Here is a 26708-nt window from a genome sequence, read left to right on the forward strand (position 1 = left end):
CGTAAACCGGTCCTCCCGGAAGTGAGGATGGTCTTGGATGTCTGTTCCTGTTTTCGTGAGCGCCTGTGCTTTGTGTTGTTCACAGGCTATGGAGACTGCAATAATCCGGAAAATCGCTTAAAGAACCATCAGGTCACAGATGAACGAGATTTTTTAAGGGTATCCCTGTAAGTAGCTCGTTGCGGAATGGCTGAAAGAGAGAGAGTCTGATCCCTAAGCAGTCATTTCATTCTCACTTTTTTTTGTTATTGGGGCCGACGGGGGAGAGAGAAGCGAGTACATCTACAGAGCGTTAATGATGCTAACGTCCTGTACACCAGTCATTCATAAAATCCACGCACAGACCATTGTCTGAATCTGTTCAGGAAAAGATAACAATCTCGCTCATTGTAAATGCGTGATCTTTGTATGGATCGTTGATTGATTCGCTTTACAACAATGGCAGCCTGCTTTCTTACAGCCACAGCCTGCTATTTCACTATACTTACATAGCTATCATTAGCTAGCTTTTTACCTGGTGCGATTAGCATGATATTGTCTTCAGCCAAATGACTGGCAGGACTGCGGGGCTCTCAGGATCAATATATCCTTCCAACACACCAAAAAATAGATGAATTAGCATTTAATATCTATAATCAATTAGTGCTAGTTTGCGCTCGGGTTCATCCTAATGCTAGTAACCTCGATTTAAATAGTGTTCCTTTTTCTTTGTCTTTTTTCCCTTTAAAAATTATTGTAGGAAAATGAAATAAGCCAAAACAAGACCCTTAACCACACCTGTGCTTTTTTTTGTACACAGCTACTCACTTTCGCCACTTAGCGTTGGGGCAGTTAGCTTCCCCGGCTAGCCGCTTTAGCTTGCCTAGTCATTGCCTGTCGTGTTAGCACAAAAAAAACCAGCCTTTTAAATTGGTATTTAGCAAAACCACCTGTCAAACATGTGAGCGCTTTTTACTCGGTGCCCATGAACCCATGAGCCTGGAAATGGCAGGATTATATGTCGGTAGGTCGGACGGCTAAGCTTTAGCTAGCGAGTCTGTGTAAGACCTGATAGCTTGTCCACCCGTCTGTATTTGTTTTATTTTATTTAATTAACGGTATATATTACTTTAGAAATTTTCGAAATTTTATTTTTTTCTTAATAACTTTCAAATAATATGATTGAACATTTGTATAATAGCGGAATAATTAGCGGTTAGTCAAATGTATCCAGCCTGACTAGCCTGCTACATGTCACCGGTGTGGTCAAGTCCAGTTATTTAAAGTAACAACTTCCTGTCTAAAAGATATACCTTTAGCCTGATGTATTATGATTTTATTATAATTTTTAATTATTGTTAAAAGTATGTTAAGAGAGCTATACATACAGATTCACATTTTCGAATTTTTTTTGCTACATATATTTAAAAAAAGTAAAAAAAAATAATAATAAAAATATTATTTATATTATAGTATTAATAATAAAATATTCGTGTACAGTTTAGAAATATTTTATCAATTATTTCTATCCCTATTTGTAACTGTAGCCTGGACAGTTTTAATTTAGATGTCTTGTAAAACCCGTTTGTGTTAGAAAATATATTTAAAAAGCAAATGATCCAGCTTTTGTAAACCAATGGCTTTTGCTGACTCAGTCATTTAAAACGTGTAGCTTCTGTCATGGCTGAACATTCCCCATGTGTGTGATGTATTTGTGAGGATGCCTGAGGCCTCACTGAGATGGTTGCTTTACAGTAAGTGTACCTTCACAGCTACTTCAGAGCTCAGAGTGAAGTCTGAGACGTTTATCCAGTATTTAGTGGGTTTGGGATCTTTTATATATAATATAATATATTTATATTTATATATATATATATATATATATATATATATATATATATATATAAGTTTCATATGACAGTGGAGGAGATTGATATCATACGGGTATCAGGGATCATCAGGAATGCCATAGTGCCATTTCGCTGGCAAGATAATATGTAAAAGGTGTTCTTGCTGGGTTATTAACTTGCGTAATAAGCGATCAGAAGCATCTTTTGTGGGTTTTGTGTAGAAATGTTAGTAACTGATGGCAAAAGAAAGCCTTGTGGATCTCAGTGCTCGCATAAGTGAAGCGCTCCTGTACGTTGGCAGTGAAGCATAACCTTAACCCAATGTCCCTTATTTTTGTGCAGGTTGCCAGATCTTGTGGAGGCTTGTGTGCCAGTTAATGTATAGAGTAAAAAGGGTGAAACTTGAAGACGAAAACGAAGGAAGTTGGAAAAGGTATTAACAAAAGAATTTATAATAAGGTATAATCGGTGGGTGTTTTCCTAATTTGACTGACTGACTGTTTTTGTGTTCAGTTTTGCAGCTGTCAAGATGACCGCGGTAGACGACCTTTCAGACAGCACCGAAGTGGTGGAGATGGAAGACGTACCCTCGCAGTTTTTCGTGGAAAAGCACTCGTGGGACGGCCTGCGTGAGATCATCCACGGAAGTCGGAAATACTCTGGAATGATCATCAACAAGGCGCCCCACGACTTCCAGTTTGTTCAGAAAAACGACGAATTTAGCCCTCATTCCCATCGACTGTACTATCTTGGTAATCTTTCTCTTGAATCATAGAGAGAAAAGGTATAACTCAGAATATGCTGAAGAGAGCAATCATTAATTTTAGCTCGCAGTAGGAATTATTCCCTGATGACTAATTTAAAGCAGCATAATAGATGCAGGGTGCTTTAACATTTAATATACATTTGTGTGTATATATATATATATATATATATATATATATATATATATATATATATATATATATTCTGAACTATAATTTATAAATATACATTACTAACATCAATATTATTGATTAACTACTCTGTCTGGTTCTGTTTCTATGGTTTAGGTATGCCCTATGGGAGCAGGGAAAACTCATTATTGTACTCTGAAATTCCTAAGAAGATCAGAAAAGAAGCTCTTCTGGTTTTATCCTGGAAGCAGATGTTAGATCATTTTCAGGTAATTTACTTCCTGATAGCCTGCCTTTCATTCTTAAGGTTTGGCATGAATAGTTTGTGCTGCAACGACCAATGACTTTGTTTTTTTTATACAAAAGCACTGGTGAATGTCCATTTTAACGATGGAAAATAATTCAAGATAATGTATAATTATGTAGTGAGGAGAAAAGTATAAACACTAATTACACTATTTGTGTGCACTGGAACCCTTTACCTAAATGTATGTTATACGGTATAATTAATATTTAAGGTGTAATTATCAAAATGTAGATATTATCTGAATAACAGGCATGTTTGTGTGCAAGTAGCATATGCGCATAAAGGTTATGGTCCTACTCTCATATCTCATGGCGTATTTTTATTAATAATTTTTATATCACCACTAAAACACACCAGATGCATTTTGAATTATTTTGGTTTGATTTATTTATCAATGAGTGATTTGTTCACAATGGAAACCATGCTTTAATTAAAGATGACCAATACATTCTTACCAGGTTGACTACTAATGTAAGGGAATAGTCTTAAATACATACAACTTTTAGTTGCGGTCAGAGTACGGTTTAATTCTTTAACCACTTTTGGTCTCAAAAACAACAAAATCTCTAGATGTTTGTTTTCACCTGTCATCTAATTCAAACCTTGTGATTCTTGATTGTTGGAGCTACCAAAAAAGGGTGTTTTATTTGCAACAGCATTTATAACAAGCGCTTCTGCATGAGTCTCACTTGGAGTTCTCTCTTTTTTTTCCCCCTCCGCCTCTAGCTATCCCTTCATTTCTGTTTTTCTATCTTTGTTTTTATTTTTTTTATCGTCCTAAATAAATGTATGTGAGGGATAATAGTAATTGTGTCATATACATATTAAATGTCTGCCAAGGCATATTCAGTAATTCCTCATTTGTTTTTCTTGTTTTCATTTCCTGTGCACAAATCTCTGGTCCTATACATTTTGCTGAATATGTACCAATCAGTGACTCAACCAAAACCATTTTCCTGTTACACTGACTGGTAGAGTACTGCACACAGGCTGACATCTGTTTTTAAATGATTATTTAGATTTACAAGGTGTATCAACATTTTTAATAATGTTACAGAATTGCAGGAATCCCAAATGTGCCCTTGCTTTACTTGACTTTGAGACTGAAAAAAAAAATTTGAGGCTTCAATATAGTTACTTATTGTGGTCTTAAAGAACATGGAGCAACTAGGAGAAATGTCCCACATAGTTTATACGTTTGTACTTGTGTAAACAAGACTATGTACACTTAATAGCCAATATTATATTTTATCATTTTGCAATGAATGTGTTTGATTTATCTTGCTTGTCCAATCTACTGTTTGCAGTTGAATTTCTATTAGAGATTAATGAAGTATTTTATCGCTCGATCTATTTATTTATCAATCAATTTCCACACAACCAGCAGAGAATCTGTAATTTTGTGTTGTCCTTTTGTGTGTCTTTTGCACAGGCAACTCCTCAGCATGGTGTGTACTCTCGGGAGGAGGAGCTCCTTCGCGAGAGAAAGCGTCTCGGTGTGTTCGGCATCACGTCCTACGACTACCATGCGCAAAGCGGCCTTTTCCTCTTCCAAGCTAGTAACAGCCTTTTCTATTGCCACGACGGTGGCCGTAACGGCTTCATTGTGAGTCATCGCAATATTTCGCAGTTCCTCGCTTTCTTTACAACCGGGCTGTAACAGTTTAACGTTATTTTTACTCTCTTATAAATTGCTACCTGTTCAGCAGGCAGCGCCCATGAAGCCTGTAGAGATTAAGACCCAGTGCTCAGGGATTCGCATGGACCCCAAGATCTGCCCAGGCGACCCCAGTTTTATCGCTTTCGTTAACAACAATGACCTGTGGGTGACTAATTTTGAAACCAGAGAGGAGCGAAGGCTGACTTTTTGTCATAAAGGTGAGCTAAATTTTGCAGCCTGGATACCCACACATTTAAACTTGCCTATATGGAATCATTTTAAAGTGACAGTAGCATTATGCAAGTACAGTTCCTAATGGAAATAGTTTTGTCATCAATAATCACTCCGTAGTGCTCATATACGTGTTAATAAAACAATATAAACATCTGTTCTGATTAATCGCTTTCATTTTACTTTCGGTGTAGGCTTAAATAATGTAAAGGATGACCCAAAGTCGGCTGGTGTCGCGACCTTTGTGATTCAGGAGGAGTTTGACCGTTTTACCGGTTACTGGTGGTGTCCAACTGTTTCTGAAGGTTTGTTTGAGAATTCACTTTCACAAAGTTTAATAAAAGTAGTAGCAGTCTCTTTAGTGTTTGTCTTTTATTGAATGAAAGACACATTAGCTTTTATCTTTCTGCACTTGTTTTAGCTGCAGATGGTGGGAAAATCGTGCAGCTGCTCTATGAGGAGGTGGATGAGTCTGAGGTTGAGATCATTCATGTGCCTTCCCCAGCATTGGAGGAGCGCAAAGCAGATGTCTATAGATACCCGCGCACTGGTAATTATTTATGATATACACCATATATTGGAGAGAAACAGTACTGTATTGTGTGTGTTAGGTGTTCATGAATAAAATTTAACAACCTTTGAGAATAATTCCATATAATTAATACATTGTCAATGCTGTGATACTTTGTCAGCTGGGGAACATTGTGCTAAAGTCATTGTTTAAGGTCAACTATCAAGGGAACAAGAAATAATTGGAACACTTAGCAGGTCTTTGTGTTCATTTTATTCAAATCAAGCTAACTTTTATTATATTGTTTAATTAATGCAGATATCCAGTACACTTTAAGATTCTCTGTGGCACAATATGTGGATGGGGAGTAGAATGCAATCTTTTTTGTTGTTGTTTTCTCTAATCAGAATTGGATTAATATAATAACTAATGCACCTGCATTTACTGTCTTTTTTGTGCTGAACTAATTTGTACTTTTATAGTGCACTGATTCAATTTTTTTTCTCAATTTAAGGGAGTAAAAACCCCCAGATCAGTTTAAAACTGGTAGAAATTCGAACCGATGTGGGTGGCGAGGTGAGTATCGAGTTCCCTTATTTGTTTCATTTCAATTTAAAGATGGGGTTTTGTTTATCCACAGAGGGCACACACACATTTGTTTTCTTAGACATTTTGACATTCTTTATTGCCAGGCAGCTCTGCTAGCTGGCAAAAGGCTACTTATAGAGAAGTTATTACCAATATATGGCAATTTAGGGGATTGACTGCATGAACACAATTTGATGACAGTTCATACTCTACATTGAATAAGTTACATAGTTTTCATAAATGCATAAGCAATTGATCTTTCGCAATAACCCGCTCTCCTTAGCTACTGTTGCTATGTTCCACAAGCCATGCTGCCATGACAAGTAGACCTGTCAATCAAGCCTTTTGCGAAGGGTCAGTCATAATGTCCTCGAAAAATTTCACGGACTACCTCCAATGTTCAAAACATACTGCAAAATCGTCTATTACTGGCATTTCCTCTATTGGCCATCAACTGTGAGTGATGGCACTTCCCAGTACAAACATGCCCAATAATATAGTCCCACCCCTGACACTTGATTGACAGCTTTTAGTGTAAGGCTTTGGAAATTAAAATGCAAAAGGAAGTGAGATTTTATTTGAGTTTTATCAGGGTACATACGTGACTAAGTGAAAACGCAAACTTGGTAATTAATATTGCTATTCAAATATGACAAGGTCATAACTTGTAAGACAGATAATACAGTTGCAAATGGACTTCGCTTTTCCATTTGAAATTAGGCAGTCGCTGTGCGTTCGCAAAAACGCAAACGTTAATGCAGGGTTTGCATTTGGATTATGTCACAATTTGTGCGTCCGCATATGGATAACAAATACAATTTGCAAATTCCTTTTAAATATTGTCTGTAATATCCTTCCATAGTGCACAGTTGATGAATCTGAGGTGAGATGAGAATGGAAATTTGTAGAGAGAATTAAAACTGTATTAAATTGCATTAAACTTGTACCACCTGTTTGTTTGCTTTGGGTCTCAGATTGTGAGCACACAAAACAAGGAGCTTGTTCTGCCTTTCACCACTCTCTTTCCTGGAGCTGAGTACATTGCACGGGCCGGCTGGACAAGAGATGGCAAATAGTACGTTGCCAACACAATGTTTTCCGGGTACTAAAATTAAATAACGTGGGCAGTATGGCGTACTTTCTGTCCTCTGTTTTGACATATAAACTGATGACGTTACTTTGTGTCGTGGCAGCGCTTGGGCAGTGTTGCTGGATCGCAGTCAGCAGAAGCTGCAGCTGGTTTTACTGCCTCCAGCTCTGTTTCTGTCTGTGAGCCCAGAGGATCCACAGTGGGAGGAGCATGTGGCAGCCATGCCTGAAGGAGTACAGCCCTTCATCATTTATGAGGAGCTGACAGATATCTGGATCAATGTAAGCACAGTTATATGTTTCAATGGTAATGTGGGTGGGTTTTGTTTTACTTGTGAAATTTACTAGTTTATTTAGAGCACACTGGCATTTTTATGCAACCTATATAAAAGCATAATCTGACAGTGAGTTGATGTTCTCCACACTTGGTGCATGCAAAGTTGCTAATAAAGCAAGCCATCACAGGTGGGGATTTAATATGGCATAAAAGTTGTCAGGCTTCACTATAAAATAAGATGACTTAATTTGCTCTGTGAGGGTTTCCACAGGGTCCAAAGTCTTTTTTTAGATTTTAAAATCAAGATTTTATTTTTCAGCGATGGGGGGGCGCATTTTTAGCGAAACTTGCCTTTAAACAATTAAATTTAGGGCTTGGTTAAGGTTGCTAACAACGTTAGCAATCTTATTTGTCTGTGTTTGATGTCGTGAGAAAGGCCTTCAATTTGACTTTGTGAGACCCGCAGAAACCCTGTTTACTCAAATTAGTATATTGCATGCCAGGGTCACTATTTTTCCTCAAGTCTTTGGTACAGTTCTGGAAATATTTGAGCTTTGAACACTCATACTTGGATCTTTGGTGTGTTTGATGACTCTAAAGCAAGTTTCACTCTTGCTTCATCTGATAAAGTGTCATGTGCGCATCCCGAGACTCTTATTCAAAACATCCTTTCAACACACTCCGCTCTTTTTGACTTTATAGTATACAAATGGAGAAGAGCAGTGATTTATAACCCCACCATCCTGTGACATTAAACACCTTTCTACTACTGTCCTACACTACTGTCTGTATCATGTGACGGTACTGTCCTACTGTCACATAATTAGGCATCTATATGTTTGTTGTATTTCTGTTAAGGTACTTTTGTGACAGTATCTTCTGCTATACAAATAAAAATGGAATAGCGTATAATAAGAATAATGCTTTTGAGAGTGTGTGTGTGTTTATATTGTTGACTTGAATGCTAAAGAAGTTGGCAGGTGTGAATTATCTTAAGAGGACATTCAGTGAGTCACGGCTGTTTTTGGAAAAAGGAAACACAGGGAACCCTGCTGGAGTTGCAAAAATCTTAGTTTGGCTCATACACTTTTTTATTTTTCCTTCCCTTTTTAAAAACAGGTCCACGATATATTCTATCCTTTTATTCAAACAAGTAATGATGAGCTCACCTTCCTGTGGGTGAATGAGTCAAAGACAGGCTTTTGCCATTTGTACAAAGTAACAAGCCTTCTCCAGCCCAGTTGCCACCAGTGGAGTCGGAACTCCAGTCCTTCTGAAGGTACATTTTCACAGTTACATTTGCTTTGCTTGTAAGATTATATAAATATTTTTAGCTATAACATTATATATTATTTTTTGTGTGACATTTTATTCCCCTAGATGATTTCAAATGTCAAATAAAAGAAGAGTTGACCGTAACCAGTGGAGAATGGGAGGTGCTAGCTAGACATGGGTCAAAGGTCAGTTGTGTAGCCCCCAAATGCTATTGATATCTATGTAGTGCTGCTTGATTAATAGTTTCTCACACTTTAGCTTGTGTGTCTGCTTCAATTCCTTTTATTCTTTTTAGATCTGGGTAAATGAAGAGACAAAGTTGGTGTATTTCCAAGGCACCAAAGACACACCCCTGGAGCATCACCTGTACGTAGTAAGCTATGAGTCTCCAGGAGACATTGTCCGACTGACAAAGCCAGGCTTCTCACATAGCTGTTCTATTAGCCAGGTAAGTTTCAGGAACAGTTTGGGATGAGTTTCATGGGATATGTTTTTGCTCCCAGAAAAGTTAGATTTTTTGTGTGTATGTGTAGCATTAGTTCTCTACAAGTGTCCTTTATTTTTAGTTCATGCTGTTTAACTTGAGCACAGACTCGCATTATTTGCTGACAAGAATCTTCAAGTCTGCAGCATACAAGAATGTAGATCAGACTGTGATCGAATAAGTGATCAAATGTCATGTTTAATCCACATTTATTTTCATTGACTTTGCAGAGATATCTAGAAGCTATACGACCAAAAGCAGTCAATCAAATGAAAATGTCCAAATATTTATTTTTTACCTTCTCCTTGGGATTTATTAAATTTTTTTAATTATTTATTTATTTATTTATTTTGCAGAACTTTGACATGTTCATCAGCCATTATAGCAATGTGAGCACTCCTCCCTGTGTTCATGTCTACAAGCTGGTTGGTTCTGACAGCGACCCTTTACACAAAGAGCCCGAGTTTTGGGCCAGCATGATGGAAGCAGCAGGTACGGACGACGAAGCGTCAATTTTGCTGCTATAAACGGTGTCATTTTGTGATTGCTTTACTGGATAATCCCTCCCCCCAGCCTTAAACTCATCAATATTAGGGTTCAGACGTTTGTTTAGTTTAAGGTAGTTTGCTTGCTTGTTTGTTTTCCGAAGGTTGCCCAGCGGATTACGTTCCGCCCGAGATATTTAGCTTTCCTGCAAAGTCTGGTTTTGACCTCTATGGCATGCTGTACAAACCACACAACTTGAAGCCAGGCAAAAAACACCCTGCCATCCTGTTTGTGTATGGTGGCCCTCAGGTTGGTTTGCTATTATGCTGTTGTTAAAGGTGCAGTCAATTTGTTTTTGTTTTTTTAATGAATGCCCCTGATGCTATGAGTTTTTTTTTTTTTTTTTCTTCTGTTTTTTAAATCAAAGAAAATGTTTTGCTTTTCCCAGGTACAGTTAGTGAACAACTCCTACAAGGGGGTGAAGTATTTGCGTCTGAACACTTTAGCATCTCTAGGCTATGCGGTGGTCGTCATTGATGGAAGAGGCTCATGCCAGAGGGGACTGAAGTTCGAGGGAGCTCTGAAAAACAAAATGGTGCGTCCAAATAATTGTTAGAAAAAATATATAACTTCTCGTTAATACTGTCCTATCAGTTCATGCCAGGGCTACACTGTGGGGGAAAATCTAATCTGATCAATTGTATCTTTCTTTCTTTTGTCTTCAGGGTCAGGTGGAGATTGAGGACCAAGTGGAAGGTCTTCAGCATGTAGCTGACAAGTACAAATTTATAGACTTAAGTCGTGTGGCAATTCACGGCTGGTCTTATGGAGGATTCCTGTCCCTCATGGGCCTCATTCGCCGTCCTAACGTGTTCAAGGTGAGAGCCGTGTCCAGCCTTGTGCAGGCTGTGGAATGCTTCCTGTTAAAAACATACCATATGTACATCACCCAAAATTAGACTGTTTGAGTGAATTCTTTTGTGAAAATCACCTGATTCCACTGCAATTGTATCTTTCAAAAAGAATTTAATCTGCAGGTCATGAAATGAGGATTGTAACAACAAGCTAATCTGAAGTCTTGTTTGTTTAGGTGGCTATAGCCGGCGCTCCAGTGACGGTGTGGATGGCGTATGACACTGGCTACACAGAGCGCTACATGGACGTGCCGGAAAACAACCAGCAGGGCTATGAAGCAGGTTCTGTGGCTCTGCATGTTGACAAACTTCCAAATGAGTGAGTTCTGACAATGGAAGCACACGTCTATCAACTGTTCTGAGAGAAAAAAATAAAATAATAATAAATAAATAATAGTTCAAAAGTGGAACCATAACTGATGAAGGTTTTAGGATGAGGGAGATGTGTTATAAAGTCTCGTAATATTTAAACACTAAAGTAATACCATACAAAGCAATTAAATTTTTTTTTTACTTTTGCAAAGCAGGGCTGTGTAACAGAGGAAAGTGCTTTTCACAACATATGGACAGCCTTTATCACATGTTTGATTCACCACCCTGAATAAATAATAATACCTGCGAGTAAATAAATCCGATTTAAGTTTTGTTTAACAGCTGCGCTTTAAAAAAAAAAAAAAAAAAGTCATGACTGAAGTTATTACTTTCCTGTATTCCTGTTACACCCATGAATATTTACATTAATGCTATTAATCACTTTTCTGATCGAAAGGTAGCGTGGTTCCAGCCTCAGCATGAACAAGCTGCCACTGTGTGGCCTTTAACTCTTTCTTCTCCAGGGGCACTTGTATCATGTCTGACACTCTGATCCCATCTTTCTAGCAAGCTGGGATATGCAAAGAAAGAATTTCCCTGGAATGTAATGACAAATAAAAAGCCTCTTTCTTTCTTTCTTTTTCAGGCCAAACCGATTACTAATCTTACATGGGTTCCTCGATGAGAATGTGCACTTTTTCCACACCAACTTCCTGGTGTCTCAGCTTATTCGTGCAGGAAAGCCGTATCAGTTACAGGTTTGCTTTTTTTTCCATTAAATTACTGCAAAGTTTTTTCACCTAAATCAAATGAATGATTTTTATATTTTATATTTCTAGAATGACTCTTTATCAAGCCAGTCGATATCTTTAACACGCTTTCTGAAGGTTTGCAGGAAATACATTGATATTTCTGTAGTAACAGGGATTTGAATGGTGGTTACATAAAGAAACGTTTAGAAATGTCTGTTATGTAATATATAATCTTAAATATTGAATATTTATGGAAGGAATTTCAAGTGTCAGCGACGGGACAGAATTCGTATTGGTTTTAAATCGAGAGTGGTCAAAAGAGGGGCTGGTGAAGGAATATCGGTTTATACCTAAAGCAAAAGCATCTGCGTTTGTGAACGTTCCACATGTTAGACAATGAACTTATGTGGTAACTGCTTCATTTCAGGGCGTTTGCGTTAATCCCTCCTTAACTGTTGTTTTTCTGTAAAAGATTTGATTCTGCTTCTAATAAATGATTTTATTGCTGAAACTTTGTGCCCCCTAGAAGTATTCAACATGTGAAACCTGTCCCAAATCAAACTCGATCAATTCCTTCAACATTACACCAAAATTCTTGCTTTTCTTCTCAGATCTATCCCAATGAGAGGCACAGCATCCGCTGCCCGGAGTCCGGTGAGCACTACGAGATCATGCTGCTACACTTCCTCCAGCAAAATCTCTGATAGGAGCTGCAATTTGCTGAGATTGTCTCCAGTCTTCACCCACTTCCACTCAACTAATCCCAGTCCACCACCTCCGAACAGCTGAGGGTGGAACTTGTTTCCCTAAAATGTCATTCATCCATTTTTTTTTTTCTTTTGGGGACTCTGACCCAGGAAAAGATGTGTTCCCAAAATTTTGAGCATGTCGGCAGTTTTAGCAGATTTGAAAACGACGTTTGAGGGTGAGGGAGGGGGTTTACGACACCCTTTCAACAAAAGGAACCGTGTAACTCATCAACCGCTAAAGCTATGTTTTTTTGATTTTGTAAATTTTGTGCCACATCTAGGTAATGTATCTCCCCTCCATTCACTCCCCTTCTAAATTTAAAGAAGCTGCCAATTATTTTTTATTTTCTTCCTAGTGGCCTAACAGACATTTTTCTTTTCCTCTCCCCTCACATACGGAGAAACCTCTTATCTCCGGGTTAACACATCATTTTAACTTAAAGCTCTTTTGTTCTATAAATACACTTGTGGTAATGTGCAACCTGGATAATGATGTGGCTTTGCATAAAGACACCTCACACTACTACATACGATTCCTATTTTAAGTGTGTATTATTAAAGGAACATATTTTTTATGAATTCCAACTCTTTCATAAGTTGTGTGATTATGTACAAACTCATTACATAGCAGCGTTCCAGTCTTTTTTATTGTTTTATTATCCAAGTGGCTAATTTACCAAGCACTTAATCCTGTGTGCTTTTACACACAATCATTTATAGAACCAATGGCAAATGTTTCGGGGGGAAAAAAACAGAAAATATAAAATCTCTAAGGTTGCTGGTATACTGGGAAAACAGGCAGCCACATTTTTATAATAAACTTTATTTTCATGTTTTAAGGTGTCTACGTATCCCAAGGCATGTAATGAAACATAAAAATTGCAATAATATATTACAGTATAAGGGAGGGGTTAGGCCAGGAACATAAAACAAGCAAATATTTAATATAAAAAAAAAAAATACAAAGCAGTACATAAGCATATGAACTTTAACACTGTTCTTCTGGTACAGTTGTACTTTACTTGATACTATACTATAAGCAGGAAAAAAAACAGTGAAACTGTCCATGGACTTTTTATTTGCTGTCTTCCTCTGTTCCATGCACAGAAAATACCCCAGAATGCAATGATAATATATCTTTGGTTTTATCTTTAACATAAAGTATGAGTAGCTCGTTTATATCATGCTGTTTTTTTTTGTTTAGTTGTAAGCAAAAGATTACAACTTTTCCACTCCACATCTATGAGGATTCATGTGCATTTTCACCTCTAGGTGGCACAAACACACCAAGTGGGCTGGCGATTATCTCTGCTCAGGGTGCAACAAACTGCATCAAACTAAATAGAATATAGAATCCCCAAGAAGAAATCAAAATGTTATGATTTGACCATCTGTGGTCCTATCTGCAATGCTCAAATATACATGTTTGAGCTGATTTATAATTTTGCTAAATTATCTGGTGTTGGTGTGCTCTGGAATAAACCTATACAGCAACATTAAAGCCAGTTGTATACAAAAGGCCACATTCACCAAGGCATCTTAAATACTGTATGAATGTCTGCTATTTGTGGCCTGTTTTTCTTCACAATTGCTTTTTTTTCTCTTCACAGTTACAGATGCATTAAAAACATGCAATCGATCACCACTAATCTGTAGGAAAAGTTAAAAAAAAAAAAAATCATACCAGATTAAAACAGGGATTTTTAAGTTGCCTTTTTTTTTTTTTTTTTAAACCTGCCCACATAAAGTAAATATGATAATACAAATATATAAATGTGCATGTTACTTTAGAAATATACACTGCATTAGAAATTTGCATTCTCATTTTGAAGGCACTTAATTTTTTTCATATAATGGATACAGTTCAATTATGATCATATGCATTTGTGAGTTTGATGTGGTCCAGGAAACATTGTTCTCACCAGAAGAAAATGTTGCACCAGATCAAGTAAGTCTACAGATATTCTAGTGAATCAGTGCTGCATTGCTTTATAGGTTTCATTATAAGAAACTTTAAACAGAACAGTGTGAATCACCCAAATGAACACGACGTGATCCCCACACCCAGATCTAAAGCTACAGTCTGAACAAAACAAAGCTCACGTTAGCCTGTGCATCAATCCACAGTGAACACATGTTGAACCTGAAATCATTCAATGATAGTCTACGCAACGATATTCTTTGCTACTCAAGTCAGTGTCAGCTACAGGGGTCTTGATTGTCCTCTTTGCACAAGACTAAAATCCAGAGATGTCTTACAATCCCAATAATACATAAAATAATTACTGTAATGTAATGCATTAAATGGCATAACACCAAGTAAAATATCTGGAAAAAAATAACTATTAAATATAAACCTGTAATGTGAACAATGTTAGTTTTTTATTAAAGGAAGTTAAAGCTGCTCATATTTACTTCTTGCCCATTTTAGAGCCGGTGGCTCATCACTCAGAGGGCCATGTCTTTCTAGGGCTAGATGGATGGTTTGCCCTGGGGGACACCTAAAACATTGTAAAAAAAAATGTATAATTTAATGGCATGGAACAGAACCTGAAAATCTAAGAACCTAACACTTTCATGCAGTGTTCAGTCCACATGGTCATCTTTGCATTGTTGTGTCTAGCTCAGGGCCTCAGGTCTTCTTTTGCTAAATTATTATTTTTGCAAAATCTTGGATTATTTTCCTATAACAGCATGACCTAAATTCCTTACCTACTGCACAGCTAGTTTTTAAAGCACTACAAACAGACTCATTACAGCTAACACTGGTAGCTGTGTTTCTGTTCTGTGGTGCATATTGAGGCCTGTCAACATACAATTTGAAGCGTCTAATGCACTTTTATGAAATTTGAGACATAAGATTTGATTGCGTGCGTCACGTATATTTAGTGATGAGATACTTACATCAGACTGAGCTTTCGAGTAGTTCATGTGGGCATAAAGTAACACTGCAATGTCATTGTGGGATGCCTCCAGAGCAATAGAAAGGGCATTGCTGCCATCCTAAAATCAAGAAAGTTTGTATTTAACTGATATATTCTACTAATTTGGTCAATTTTATCAGAAGCCTATTTAGATAAACAAAAAACACCTTGGGTTTTTGCAAAGCAAATATGTCTTATGTCGTCTGGCGTACTTACATTATCTACAATGGAAATGTCACAGCCAGGCTGTTCAAGCAGAAGAGAGACGATCTCGGCACGCCCGTGCTCGCTGGCACACATGAGGGCTGTGGAGCCCTCGTCATCCTGTATGTTCACACTGGCACCACACTCAAGTAGAGCTCGCACCATCTCCTGCCTTCCATGGCTCACTGCCAGCATGAGCGCCGTCTGACCGGCCTAGACGAAGTCAAGCAAAAAAGATGCAGCACAAAAACATATACTTTACTCAAATAAAGGTAATGTAGCCCACACTGACAATAACAAGCGGTTATGTGTCGCTTTACAATGAACTTATTCAGATAGTGATAACAGGTTTCGAGCACCAGTTCCAATTCAGGCAAGACATGAGACTCACCTGGCTTGCCTTGGCATTGACATTGCCCAGACTGAATAACTTCTTGACTACCAACAATTCTTCCTCTTCTTTCACTGCTGATAATGCTGCCAGCATCACAGCAGTATATCCTGCCTTGTTCTGCTTATCCACATTGCACACACCTAAACAACATGCATGACATTAAAAAAAAAAACATCCACTAGACCACAAACATGCCTGAAAAGTCCATGTTCATAACTTGCAAACATAATAACCTGTATCAAGCAGGAGTCTGACTATGGTGAAGTTGGAATGGGAGACACTGTAATGCAAAGCTGTGTTGCCGTTGCCGTCGGTCATGTTGACCACGTGCCGCAGCAGGGCAGGGGACAGCTCAGAGAAAGCCATCAGGTAGTTGGAAACTCGAGGCGGGTGTGCTGTCTTAGCACTGGACACTCTGAACCATTCCAGTTGCACAGTATGGGTGCTGGAGAGCTGCATGAGGTTACATAATATCTTTAATTCTTTACTTTGGAATAGAAAAAAAGGAATTTCACTGTAACTGTATGTAGTCTGGATTTATAGCAGTCCTACCTGTTCTTTACTCTTTGTTGTTTTGGCACCATCATTAAGGTGGTTCTTTAAAATGAGGCAAGCCTCACGCATTTTTGAACTCAGTTCAAACCTGCAAGAAAAGTGTCTGGCATGTTTACAATGAAGATAACAAGGTAAAAAAAAAATCAAAGTTTACTTGTCTTATATGGATTACAGAGCAGCACATGTGGGTGCTTATCAAGCTGCACAGGCCTGAACAGATTGCTTACATTTCGATCGCACTTTAGTGACAAAAACAGCACAGTGATCCAATGGCAATATTTTTAGATCGGTCCACTTTATTCCATTTATGAATTTGAAAAGGTGCACATAAATATTTCCACTAGTTATAAATACTTTTAGAGTCAGTTACAACTGTGTCTTATATTTTTGAGTGTGGCTCATAATTTTCACTCAAACATAAATGGGTCAAAATTGGTTTGAGTTTCCACTTATTTTCTTTGAACAAAAATTATGTAAATTTTGACCACTGTATTTAAATTATAGGATTTCCCTCTAACTGGTTTTTTTTTTGTTTGTTTTAATATATTTATTTATTAATTAACAAAGATAAATTGTGACTACTGTAAGTGTGAGCAAAATGGGGGACAAATGATCCAAAATTAGATTGTTCGATGATTTTTCCTACTAACTGGTATGCCACATTAATATACAAAGCAAAAGAATTATCTATAGTAACCTACTTTTCCTTTAGTAATTCAGCCTGTTCTTTGACTCCATCCGATTCAGCTGGTATGTTTTCATCACTATCACTGTCATCCAAATTGATATTCCTTTCTTCATCAGAAGTATCCTCTAGAGCTGCAACTTCGTCCTCACTGCTGTCTGAGCACCTGCCAGCTGCACTTCCATCAGAAGAGCTTTCTTCATCCTCCTCGTCTTCCTCTTCACTAGATGTTGACTCATAGCTAAACAAAATACATTTTTCAGTACTGTGAACATCTTTATTTTAATAGTGTCAAGTAGCAAACTATCAGAACATAATAACTCACTCACCCTCCATTAAGAATCCCTACAAATTTTAAGCTTTTCTTGCCACTGCTGCAGGCAGCACTAGAGCCACTCCCATCCTTTCTTTTCATGATGGATTTCAGGGGACCTGTAGCTTTCAATGGAAACAGTTCATTCACCTTTTTACTACAACCAGACTTCGGATGATCAATTGTTTGACTAAAGATGCTTTGTTTATACTCACCATCGGCAGAGACAGACTGTTCCTGATCGTCTTTTTTGTCGGTGCTAAAAAGATCTTCCCACTGAATACCCGTGTTGACCTGGTTTATAGCCATCTTTTTATTTACTGGTTCCACAAAGTCTGTTTGAATACTTTGATCAATTTTCATTGCTGGAAAGTCTGCACCGGAAACCCCGACTCCTACAGAGGTTTTGAAACAACGCTCAGTTTCCACAAGCACATCAGCTGTTTCAGGTTTGACAAGTGTCTCTCTTTCTAACATGACCTTTGACATTCTCACCATCTCCAAAGCCCTTAATTCCTCAAGGTCCTGATTGGCCTGGTTTAGTCTTTTCTCAAGGAGATGAACTGACTCTTGCTGACACCTAATGGTCTCCTGCAGACTGTCTATTTCTTGTTCAGTCTCGCTTGACAGCCCAAGTAACGATTCCATTACCCAGACTGCCACTTCATTTGTTGGGACTTCAGCCTGAACTCCTTCATCACGGACGGCCATTGGCTCAGTTTCCGTTCCTTTGTGACAAACATCAACAGAAGCTTCTACAGCTGCATCTTTTGCATCCTGAACCACCACAAGTTTAAGTGGAACATCACCACCTACAGCTATGGATCTTTTCTCCAGAACAGGCAACTCTTTTCCATTTTCACTGGAATTTTTCTTTATACCTGCACTGCTGGGATCTAAAGATGATGACATGGGTGCAGGTTCTACAAGAGCAGAGGTTTTTTCATTGACCAGAGCACCAAGTTGTTCTGTTTTCTTTTGAAGGGCCACAAGCAGCCTATCCTTTTCATCACGTAGCAGGGACACTTCTCTTTCAAGTGCTGGTACTCCCTTTACTTTTTCTTCCATCTCCCGGAGCTGTCTAAGGGCTAAGGCCATCTGTTCCCGCACTGTCTGAAGCTGCCCTGAGTTCAATGACTGCATTCCAGAGCATGAGGCTGGGGTGCTCAGTCCAGAATTGTGAGGACTAAATCTGGTCCAGCCACCAGTAGAGGGATTCTGCACTGCTGGTAAAATCTGTAATTGGTGGCCATCTGTAGCCATCTGGGAAGACAATGAAAAACAGCTATTTGTTCCACAATCTTTGGCACACTCCTTTGGAACATCTGAAAGAGGTGAGCCTAATCCATGTGGGTATAGACTCTGCTCCTGTTGTAGTCGACGGCTTGTCTCTAATAACGTTCTCTCTACCCTGGGGTTACGTGGTGGTGGAGGAGGTGGCATTTTCGAACAAGATGGTAATGTGGGACTGATCACCATAGACGGTGAAAGTGGCTGTGACCTGCTGGCTGATGTAACAATGCTTCGAGGAACAGGTGGGGGAAGGGAACGACCATCTTCGCTGGTTGTTGATGCCAGTGATTCAGTAGAAGTCCAACCACTGGTGCGACCCCCTACACTCCTCTGAGTGACTCTTTCACTGCGCGATCCTCTCCGAGGGCTCATGTTAGCTCGGCGCAATGTTTGACCACTTTCGATATCCTCCACATATTTAAGGAAATCAAGGTCCAGCTGGAATCCATATGGAGTCTGTACAGAATAGGATGCACCAGGATCCATTTCATCTTGAGTGGCACAATGAAATGGGGAACCCAAATCTGCAGAAAACATAATCTCTTTTGTTACTTTTGTGACCGGTACTTATTGCTCTTTTGTTGTTTTATACTTTGAAAACTTTTGAAAGGCATCTCAAAATATTTTATTTCTATTTTTACTGCCATTTTTTATTATTAGGTTAAAGAAAAAATACTTACTCAGTTTGGGGCTTATATGCACAGACTGAGTCATCTTTTGGAATTTTCTGGTGCCCCTCCAGAAGTCACTTCAGGACCTGAAAAGAAGAAATGAATAAATTACCTACTGCATTTAAACATCAGTGTCAACAAAGGCCTTGTTGAATGAATGGTGGGTCAAAATTAGGCGTCATCAGATACGCTCCGCTCTCAAAGCATGTCTGCTATACATGCACTTCAGAGAGAGGCAATAAATGTTACAAATTTAGCCTAGCTAGCTAATGTTAAACTGGGTAGTATCAGTTTATCACACCAGGACTAAATTCGCACCTCCATGAAGTCATATCCTCCCCGCCAGCATTTCACTTTGTGGGACTTAAAGTTTCTGAAACAAAACAACAACAGGACAACACAAACAATGTACATCAAAGAATGCTCAGCCTTGTTTATTTAGCTATATTATCTAACTTAATTTATATAGCTTATAACAAAATACACTATATCACCTTTCCACACCTCTCACTAGTAAATACACACCTACAAGCAGGGGAAATGAATAATACACACTTAACAGCTTGACCCAATTAAAAGCTGGATCTTTCTACTCTGCCTGTGTGAAAGGTTTTGTGAGTATACAGTATGTGAGACTGTTTGTGCTACTTTCTAGTGAGTACAAATGAGAGAGAGAGGAAAACGGAATGTCCCACTGGGAAACTCCCAAACTTCCTGATTTCCAATGTGTCCTGAAATTACTCCATAAACTAACTATAATGGTCAACTGTAATCCACAACAGACTAGCGTCCCATCCAGGGTGTATACCTGCCTGCCTTCCCAAGAGACACTGCAGATCCATTGAGACCTTGACCAGGATATAGAGCTTGCTGAATGAACATAATTTTAATCGTTTTAAATGATAGTTTGTGTACTTTAAGTTTTTTTTCTGCAATATGTACCTTTTTTCCTACAACCGCTTTTTTGAGACACAGATGAATATGTACTAAAACACAGAAAAAATGTATTAATATATAGTTATCCTGCTTAGAAAATGACACAAAGCCATGTGAGATGTTAAAAAGCAATGCCTTTTGTGTAGTCACAGGTATGACCACCACTTTCAACGAGGACACATCACGTTTTTTGTAATTGATCTTGTAGACATTTACCTTATGTGGTCACTATCTAATCTTAGGTTCATACAGGGTATTTGCACACCCCTCTATACATTTAACATTTGCCGTATAACAAATTGTTATATTATATTACATTATGTAATACTGTATATGTAATAACCCACAATGTTTTAATCTGTATTCTGTGGGCAGATCGCTCTAAACGAGTCATTTATTATGTCTTGCAGAGGTTTTTTCACCTTTTCCCTGTAAACATAAATTTCCTTTCATATAGATTTTTGCCATGCACGTTAACGCTATGAAGTGGTTTTCATTATGTTATTCTTTATGTATGTTTGTGTGTTTTACAGGACCAGAACTCTAATTAAGAAAGCTGGAAAGAGCCAGTCATGGAACCCCCCCACCCACACAGTCTGAAAAACAGAGGTGTATAGGAAGGGGGGGAGCATGTTATCCAGGCAGATGTGTTTTTGGAGAGCCCTAGGCACATTCCACTACTACTTCCCTCTTACATCCTGCTAATGTGACCAGGCTTCAACTTGTAATTTGTGCAGTGAGTATAAGACTGTGTGAGTATATAGATAATATATATTATAAATGATATACAGAAAATCTTGAATGGGCTTCATATGACTACATCCTAAATTTACTGTGAATCAAAATAATAATAACAACTCTACTTTCTCGGATGTAATGACAAAGAATTATGTTTTGATACTTGAGTAGTTCTGGGTTCATGACCTCCCTTCATGCTCCAAATCTGTAGAGTCGGTCATGCTCGACTACATTACTGTGTCAGCTTGTTTCCTGGACTATCAACTTGCTGAACATTCAATCTCACAATCTTTGAGGAGACGTCTCATGGTGTTTACAAAGCGTGGTGATAAGTGTGTAATTACAGGGAAGAGTAAAAGAGGGAGGGGGGGAGAGACACACATTCCTCTCAGCCCCCCATTTAATATCACAGAAGGGTGGAAGTTTCACACAAACAACAAAAAGTGTTTCACAGCTTCAATGGCCAATTTAAATTCAGGTTACTAAACCAACTTGGGTTAAAGGTGAACATGAATCTGAAATACTACTACTACCAGTAAGTGGGTCGGTTATATACTGCCAGGAGATGTTAGTGTTCCAAATATTACTGAAATAGTTATTTTAGTAGCTGAGAGCATCTATGCTTTACTGCATTAATACAATGCAGAACGACCAGGTTGGCCCTTAAACAAAAGCCCACCATTTTTATATTTCCTGACACGTCACTCTGTTACACATATTCGGCTAGAGTATTGCTTTAACATGAGTCATGTTTTCAAAACATGACCTCATGGTCCTCTCTCCTGTTTCCCCTAAAGGGACAGTATGGGTTGGGGCATGTATCAAACATAACAGTTGAAAGAACACACATTGACTGACCATGAACACGAGTCGGAGTCGTAAAGTCTTAATCTGTGTACATGTACAAAGCCCAGAAACAGAAGGATGAATACTTTAAAGTCTTTTATACTCCTATTTAAGCAGAGCACAGCAACACCATGATCTGCAGCTTCCTGGTGGGAAATGGATTTGATAAGGCCCCAGGGGCGCCCCCCATTGTCTTATAGCGCTGTGACAGAAAAGTAAATGATCAATGGACCACAAGCTGCTTCCTTAAAACCACAGAAGGATACATAACAAGGAAATGAAGCACACAAATCACAGTTGCATACTGTCACACCCCAAGATCAGCTGACTTTCCATCAAAAATCCCTGTATTGAATTCCAATTATTCCATGGAATATTTGAAAAATAGCTTCCAAACTGATGGGTTTACATTAGTGAAACTCATGTGTAGTGTTTGGTACACGATACAATTACATACTTTTATATGAACAAATATTAGCACATATTTCTTTGTAAGCCCGACAATAAAAAAGCAATGCCTTCAGCATGTAGTCGTCATAAAAAAATCTTTTCCACACTTTTTTAAAAAGTCCCTTGATTTTGTACCAAACAAAAGGACACACTGAACACCATATAATGAACCATTATGCTCTTTCAGTGACTAATGTTCTAAAGTCTCCTTGTTCTCTTTTTCAGTTCTGTCCTCCATTTAAAATCGAGCTGGAAGCAGTACAGAGAGATTAAGTAGAGGTTGGCTTTAGATTTACTTGGTAAGAACATACTTTATAATATTCCTCAGTCAATAAATACTTAGCAAACAAAAATAAGCTTCAAGTACCAACAAGAAACTATATAAAAGTCGAATTCCTAGCTAATACATAATGGCATAACGACATAACCCTGTTCAACAGTTTAATCAGAACATATAAGCCAGCAGCTTTCAGCATGCTCCCCAAGCAGAGGGATCAAACAACAATCCAATGTACACAAAGTATGAAATCCTTCACTCAGAGAAACTCATACATAACACTCACTTACAAACACGCTAGCATTGAGCAAGCTCTAATATATAAATCTATACCATACATTTAAACAGATTTATATTTTACTGACCTGAAGCACATCATTTAAATTTATATTTATATGTAAATAACATCACTTACAGTAATAGATGTTCATTTACAAAACATTTTTCCCTTTTCATGTTCAAAGAGCTTTGTGATCTCCAAGGTTTTATTCGTAAAAAAAAAAAAAAAAAAACTACTCAGCAAAATGATGCCTTCTTTTAAATTAAATCTTAAAATAAAAGCACAATTGAGGCAGTGCCAACATTGAGAACTATTTCTGGTTGGTTAATGTATATTTAGCATGGCATAATTCAGGTCCAGACATGCTTAAATGCAACAGGCTGCACACAAATTCCTGCTTCAAATACCCACTTACACTGATTGAATATTGTGGATAATGCTGTTAAGCACATTTGCACATCACCATAATGTAAGGTCCTTACATCCAGAGCAAGATCTGTAGACATAACAGCAACATTCCTCTTATTCATCTCAACAAACCATGAGGGTGGGACTATTCTAGTTTTCTAGGAAACCAGCTCTATTTTCTATTTCAAGCATGGGTTATTAATCCACAATCAACAAAAATGAGCGCTACTTCTTTCTGTGACCTTACTGAGGAGAGTGACCCTTATCATAACATGATTACACTCAGTATATCAAACAAGTACATTATACAGTTTCTTGTATTTACTCAGCATAAGATGTTACACCAACACCATGAAGCAAGAAATGTAGATATAGACTTCTTGAGATAAAATTCCAAATTAAAATATGAAAACATATTTTATCAATCAATCAATAACAATGTAGGAAAAGTAGATCATGATTTAAAACAAAGTAGACTTTTCCCCTAATAGTTACAAGATATTTTAACATACTACTTTTTATAATTTCATGTTAAAAGTAACAAATGTGTTATCGCTGCTTCTACTGCCATCTGACCAATTAAATTACAGTAATCCCCCGTTTATAAACGAAAAACCGTGATAAACGGACACCACCCAAAAAATGCTTTTTTTTTTATTGTTATAAAAAGTAATTTTATAACAAGCAATCATTTATGGCTTACCATAAATTATCCTCCCACACACTTTAAACAGAAAACATTTGCAAAAATATAGCGAAATGTATTGTACAGTATACAGTTCTGCAGTAGTGCAGCCTATGTGTAGTTTCTCTGCTTGTTTATTGGTTGAAGTGTCCTATGACGCCGAAAAAGAGGCAGAGTTAAAGATACACGTCACCACATTTTTTACTTTCTGTACTGTATTAACATTTGACTCATTATTATTATGACTTATTATAATTAATAATTATATTTTCATTAATAAATGTCATTATTTCAACATAAAACTCTATAAAAACTAATTCCTATAAGTTTTTTGGTCCGTGAGAGACCGGGAAAATCAGCCAAACAAATGTGGCAAATGCAATTCTGCAGTAAAGCAGGGAATTAATGTACATAGATAAAAAAATAATTGTGATTTCTTTTTTTCTTTTTTTCTTTTATAGCTTGCCATCCAACCAAAATAATTTTCTGGTTACTCAACACAATTTTATTTTTTGCTGTGAGTGTGACATATGACATGCAGTACATAGGTGTTGATTTTAACCATGATTCAGAGCACAGTAAAGCCTGCCCCAAAAGAAACTTAAGTGCCTGTAGATATAGAGATTTATAGTAAGTGCCTCCAGACTGCTTCTCTATGGATTTGCTGTGACTTTTGGATAGTGTGAAGATGTTGAGCAGTAGTATAATATGAGCTGCTGCTATATTATTTTTTCCACGTGCAGGAGGGCCAAATTAAACATGACTGCAGGCCTGTCTTGTGACCCATGTAAGCTTTAAGGCACATAGCATGGTTGTAAACATGCTTCGAGGCAACGCTCCCACTTATGAACTCCTGCCTCTGTAAGGTACTACCTCCGGTCCTGTACGTAAAGTTAGAGCTCATAATTAATATGAAATGACCTGATACACCTCTGAGAAGCAGAACTCTGTCTCACGATTAGTACATGCATATTTTGTATATTTAAAGCATACCAAAAGAGATTTAGTTTTGGAATGATTAAGTACACTTAAAAGGAATCCAGGGTTTAACACTCATTTAGCATGTGTATGAATTTAAAATGTATATAATTTGTTTACTATAAATATTTTTTAAATCTGTGAGTACATTTAAAAGATCTTACCGAACCCAGGGCCTCTAGACTGACAAATGCAATCCTGAGAGAAACCAATGACATTTTTTATTTATTTATTTAGTTTTCTTATTTTATTTAACTATGATAGATATACTGTGGCATGTTCCAGTATTTTGAATTGTTACTTGGATTAACAAATAAGCGACATTTAATTGCTATTTTTGTTCCTTTCCCTATTCCGCCATGCTGCATAATTTCTACTTTTCGTCTTCCGCCTGCTAGACAACACAGAGTGACCGAGTCAGTGAAACAACAGAACACATTGTTACGTTACACACTTATGTTTCTGACACACGGTAAATAAGTTAAAATGAGGCTGATAATGACATATGTTCGAGTTAAAAAGAAAATGTAGGATGCTGAAAGCTTAAGATCCAAAACAGTCTTTAAAAAAACCTGTACAAGAACATTACAAAACATTATTATTATTCAAGTGAACGTGTTGCTCACTATGCTCTGTGTCTATTAGAATATTACAAAGTGAATTTTGTAGATGTTTAAAGAAATGCTCGGTGTATTTTGGATTCAAGCTCATAACCTTGTAACACTGGAATTCTAAAGACAAAACATCTACTTTCAGGACGAACTGTTCTTCCTACACAAATATCACCAGTCTTTTCTTTTTTTTCTCTTGTTCTTATGAGTGTTGCTCTTTGTAATTTTGTGCTACAAGAAACCACAGAATGCAGCCAATGACACGTCAGACAGCAGACTTTAAGCATGCTTTTAGACAGAACCGTCTGTGGGCACAAACCAAGCACACAGGCATTTCTAGCATTACGGCTGTGACATTTGAACTCACTGAACTGTTTTGTGAATGAATAATTATTCAAATGACTGAAATATGAATCAAGAATGAGAATTAAACTAGGAATAAAAGGGCAAAATACCCCTTCACCCTAAACTCCAGAAGATCAGGAAAAACCCTCAGTCACAGCAGTTAAATCAGGACACAAAAGGGCTTATATTAAACTGACTGTTTTTTCCCCAGTGTTTGAGTTACAGTGAAGAATCTAAATAAATGCTTGCTGGTTTACAAATCCATAAAATGCTCTCAATTCTTAGCTTGAGTTTCACAAAAAATCCAGAAACACTATGTACTTCAACAAAAGCTAAATTTGTGTGCCTGGTAAATAAGCTAATACAATGTATAAACAATTAAAAAATATATCTGTGGGTAAGATATAGGTTAAAAAGCTAAATAAAACCTCACTAAAGCTATTCAGATTAATTTCTGTTCATTTTTTAAACTGGATTCATGTACACCATGTACATTTTAATTTTTTATTTTGTACATTCAATTTAATAAAAATTGTCCAGAGAAACACATTTGTTTAAATGCTTCAATTGTTTTTAAAAGCCACAAAATCAATAAATGAACCCTTGTGAAATACACTTTCGACACCACTACAAAAACAATTAAAATAATTCAAAAAACACAGACTACCTATCGGACCTATAAGCACAGACTGGCACAAGAACAGATGTAATGTGACGGAAATACAGCTAAGAAGTTTGTGCATTTGTGTATTGTG

At 37.5% G+C, this 26708-nt stretch overlaps 2 protein-coding genes across 7 annotated transcripts in view; one reads left to right on the top strand and one right to left on the bottom strand.

The window, feature by feature from the left end:
* Positions 1-12939, top strand: dpp9 (dipeptidyl-peptidase 9). Of its 3 annotated transcripts, none has more exons than XM_046872285.1 (21): positions 1-167; positions 2172-2262; positions 2343-2581; positions 2882-2994; positions 4465-4638; positions 4739-4910; positions 5118-5228; positions 5345-5473; positions 5949-6010; positions 6997-7097; positions 7216-7393; positions 8508-8667; positions 8769-8848; positions 8959-9111; positions 9504-9639; positions 9797-9942; positions 10082-10228; positions 10359-10511; positions 10724-10866; positions 11506-11617; positions 12223-12939. In XM_046872285.1, the coding sequence occupies exons 2-21, from the start codon at positions 2207-2209 to the stop codon at positions 12313-12315; spliced, it is 2658 nt and encodes an 885-aa protein (XP_046728241.1). In that variant the 5' UTR covers positions 1-167; positions 2172-2206; the 3' UTR covers positions 12316-12939. The 3 variants fall into 3 exon arrangements, with proteins under 3 accessions (XP_046728241.1, XP_046728239.1, XP_046728240.1); XM_046872283.1 differs by lacking the exon at positions 1-167 and adding an exon at positions 871-1003; XM_046872284.1 differs by lacking the exon at positions 1-167 and adding an exon at positions 872-1003 and having other exon boundaries at positions 4742-4910.
* kank3 (KN motif and ankyrin repeat domains 3) overlaps positions 12605-26708 on the bottom strand; it is a 17129-nt gene continuing 3025 nt past the window's right edge. The window contains exons 2-13 of one of the 4 annotated variants that reach the window (XM_046872281.1): positions 19718-19772; positions 19409-19485; positions 17651-19252; positions 17452-17560; positions 17139-17363; positions 16435-16525; positions 16116-16335; positions 15880-16022; positions 15501-15701; positions 15265-15363; positions 14776-14861; positions 12605-14010 (exon numbers count right to left, since the gene is read on the bottom strand). In XM_046872281.1, coding sequence (XP_046728237.1) covers positions 14805-14861; positions 15265-15363; positions 15501-15701; positions 15880-16022; positions 16116-16335; positions 16435-16525; positions 17139-17363; positions 17452-17560; positions 17651-19252; positions 19409-19442 — 2781 coding nt within the window. In that variant the 5' untranslated portion in view covers positions 19443-19485; positions 19718-19772 and the 3' untranslated portion in view covers positions 12605-14010; positions 14776-14804. Of the gene's footprint in view, positions 14862-15264; positions 15364-15500; positions 15702-15879; positions 16023-16115; positions 16336-16434; positions 16526-17138; positions 17364-17451; positions 17561-17650; positions 19253-19408; positions 19486-19717; positions 19773-26708 lie in introns of all 4 variants that reach the window. The other 3 variants (XM_046872282.1, XM_046872279.1, XM_046872280.1) reach the window with 3 other exon arrangements.

Source organism: Silurus meridionalis, chromosome 17 (assembly GCF_014805685.1).
Source record: "Silurus meridionalis isolate SWU-2019-XX chromosome 17, ASM1480568v1, whole genome shotgun sequence".
In the NCBI taxonomy this organism is placed as follows: domain Eukaryota; kingdom Metazoa; phylum Chordata; class Actinopteri; order Siluriformes; family Siluridae; genus Silurus; species Silurus meridionalis.

What these genes read in the sequence shown, in the direction of transcription:
- dpp9 (XM_046872283.1), top strand. Translation starts at nt 973, where the DNA reads ATGAGCCTGGAAATGGCAGGATTATATGTCG. An exon ending in GCTGACTTTTTGTCATAAAG is followed by an intron (nt 4,911 to 5,117) that starts GTGAGCTAAATT and finishes CTTTCGGTGTAG; the next exon opens with GCTTAAATAATGTAAAGGAT. An exon ending in GAACTCCAGTCCTTCTGAAG is followed by an intron (nt 8,668 to 8,768) that starts GTACATTTTCAC and finishes TTATTCCCCTAG; the next exon opens with ATGATTTCAAATGTCAAATA.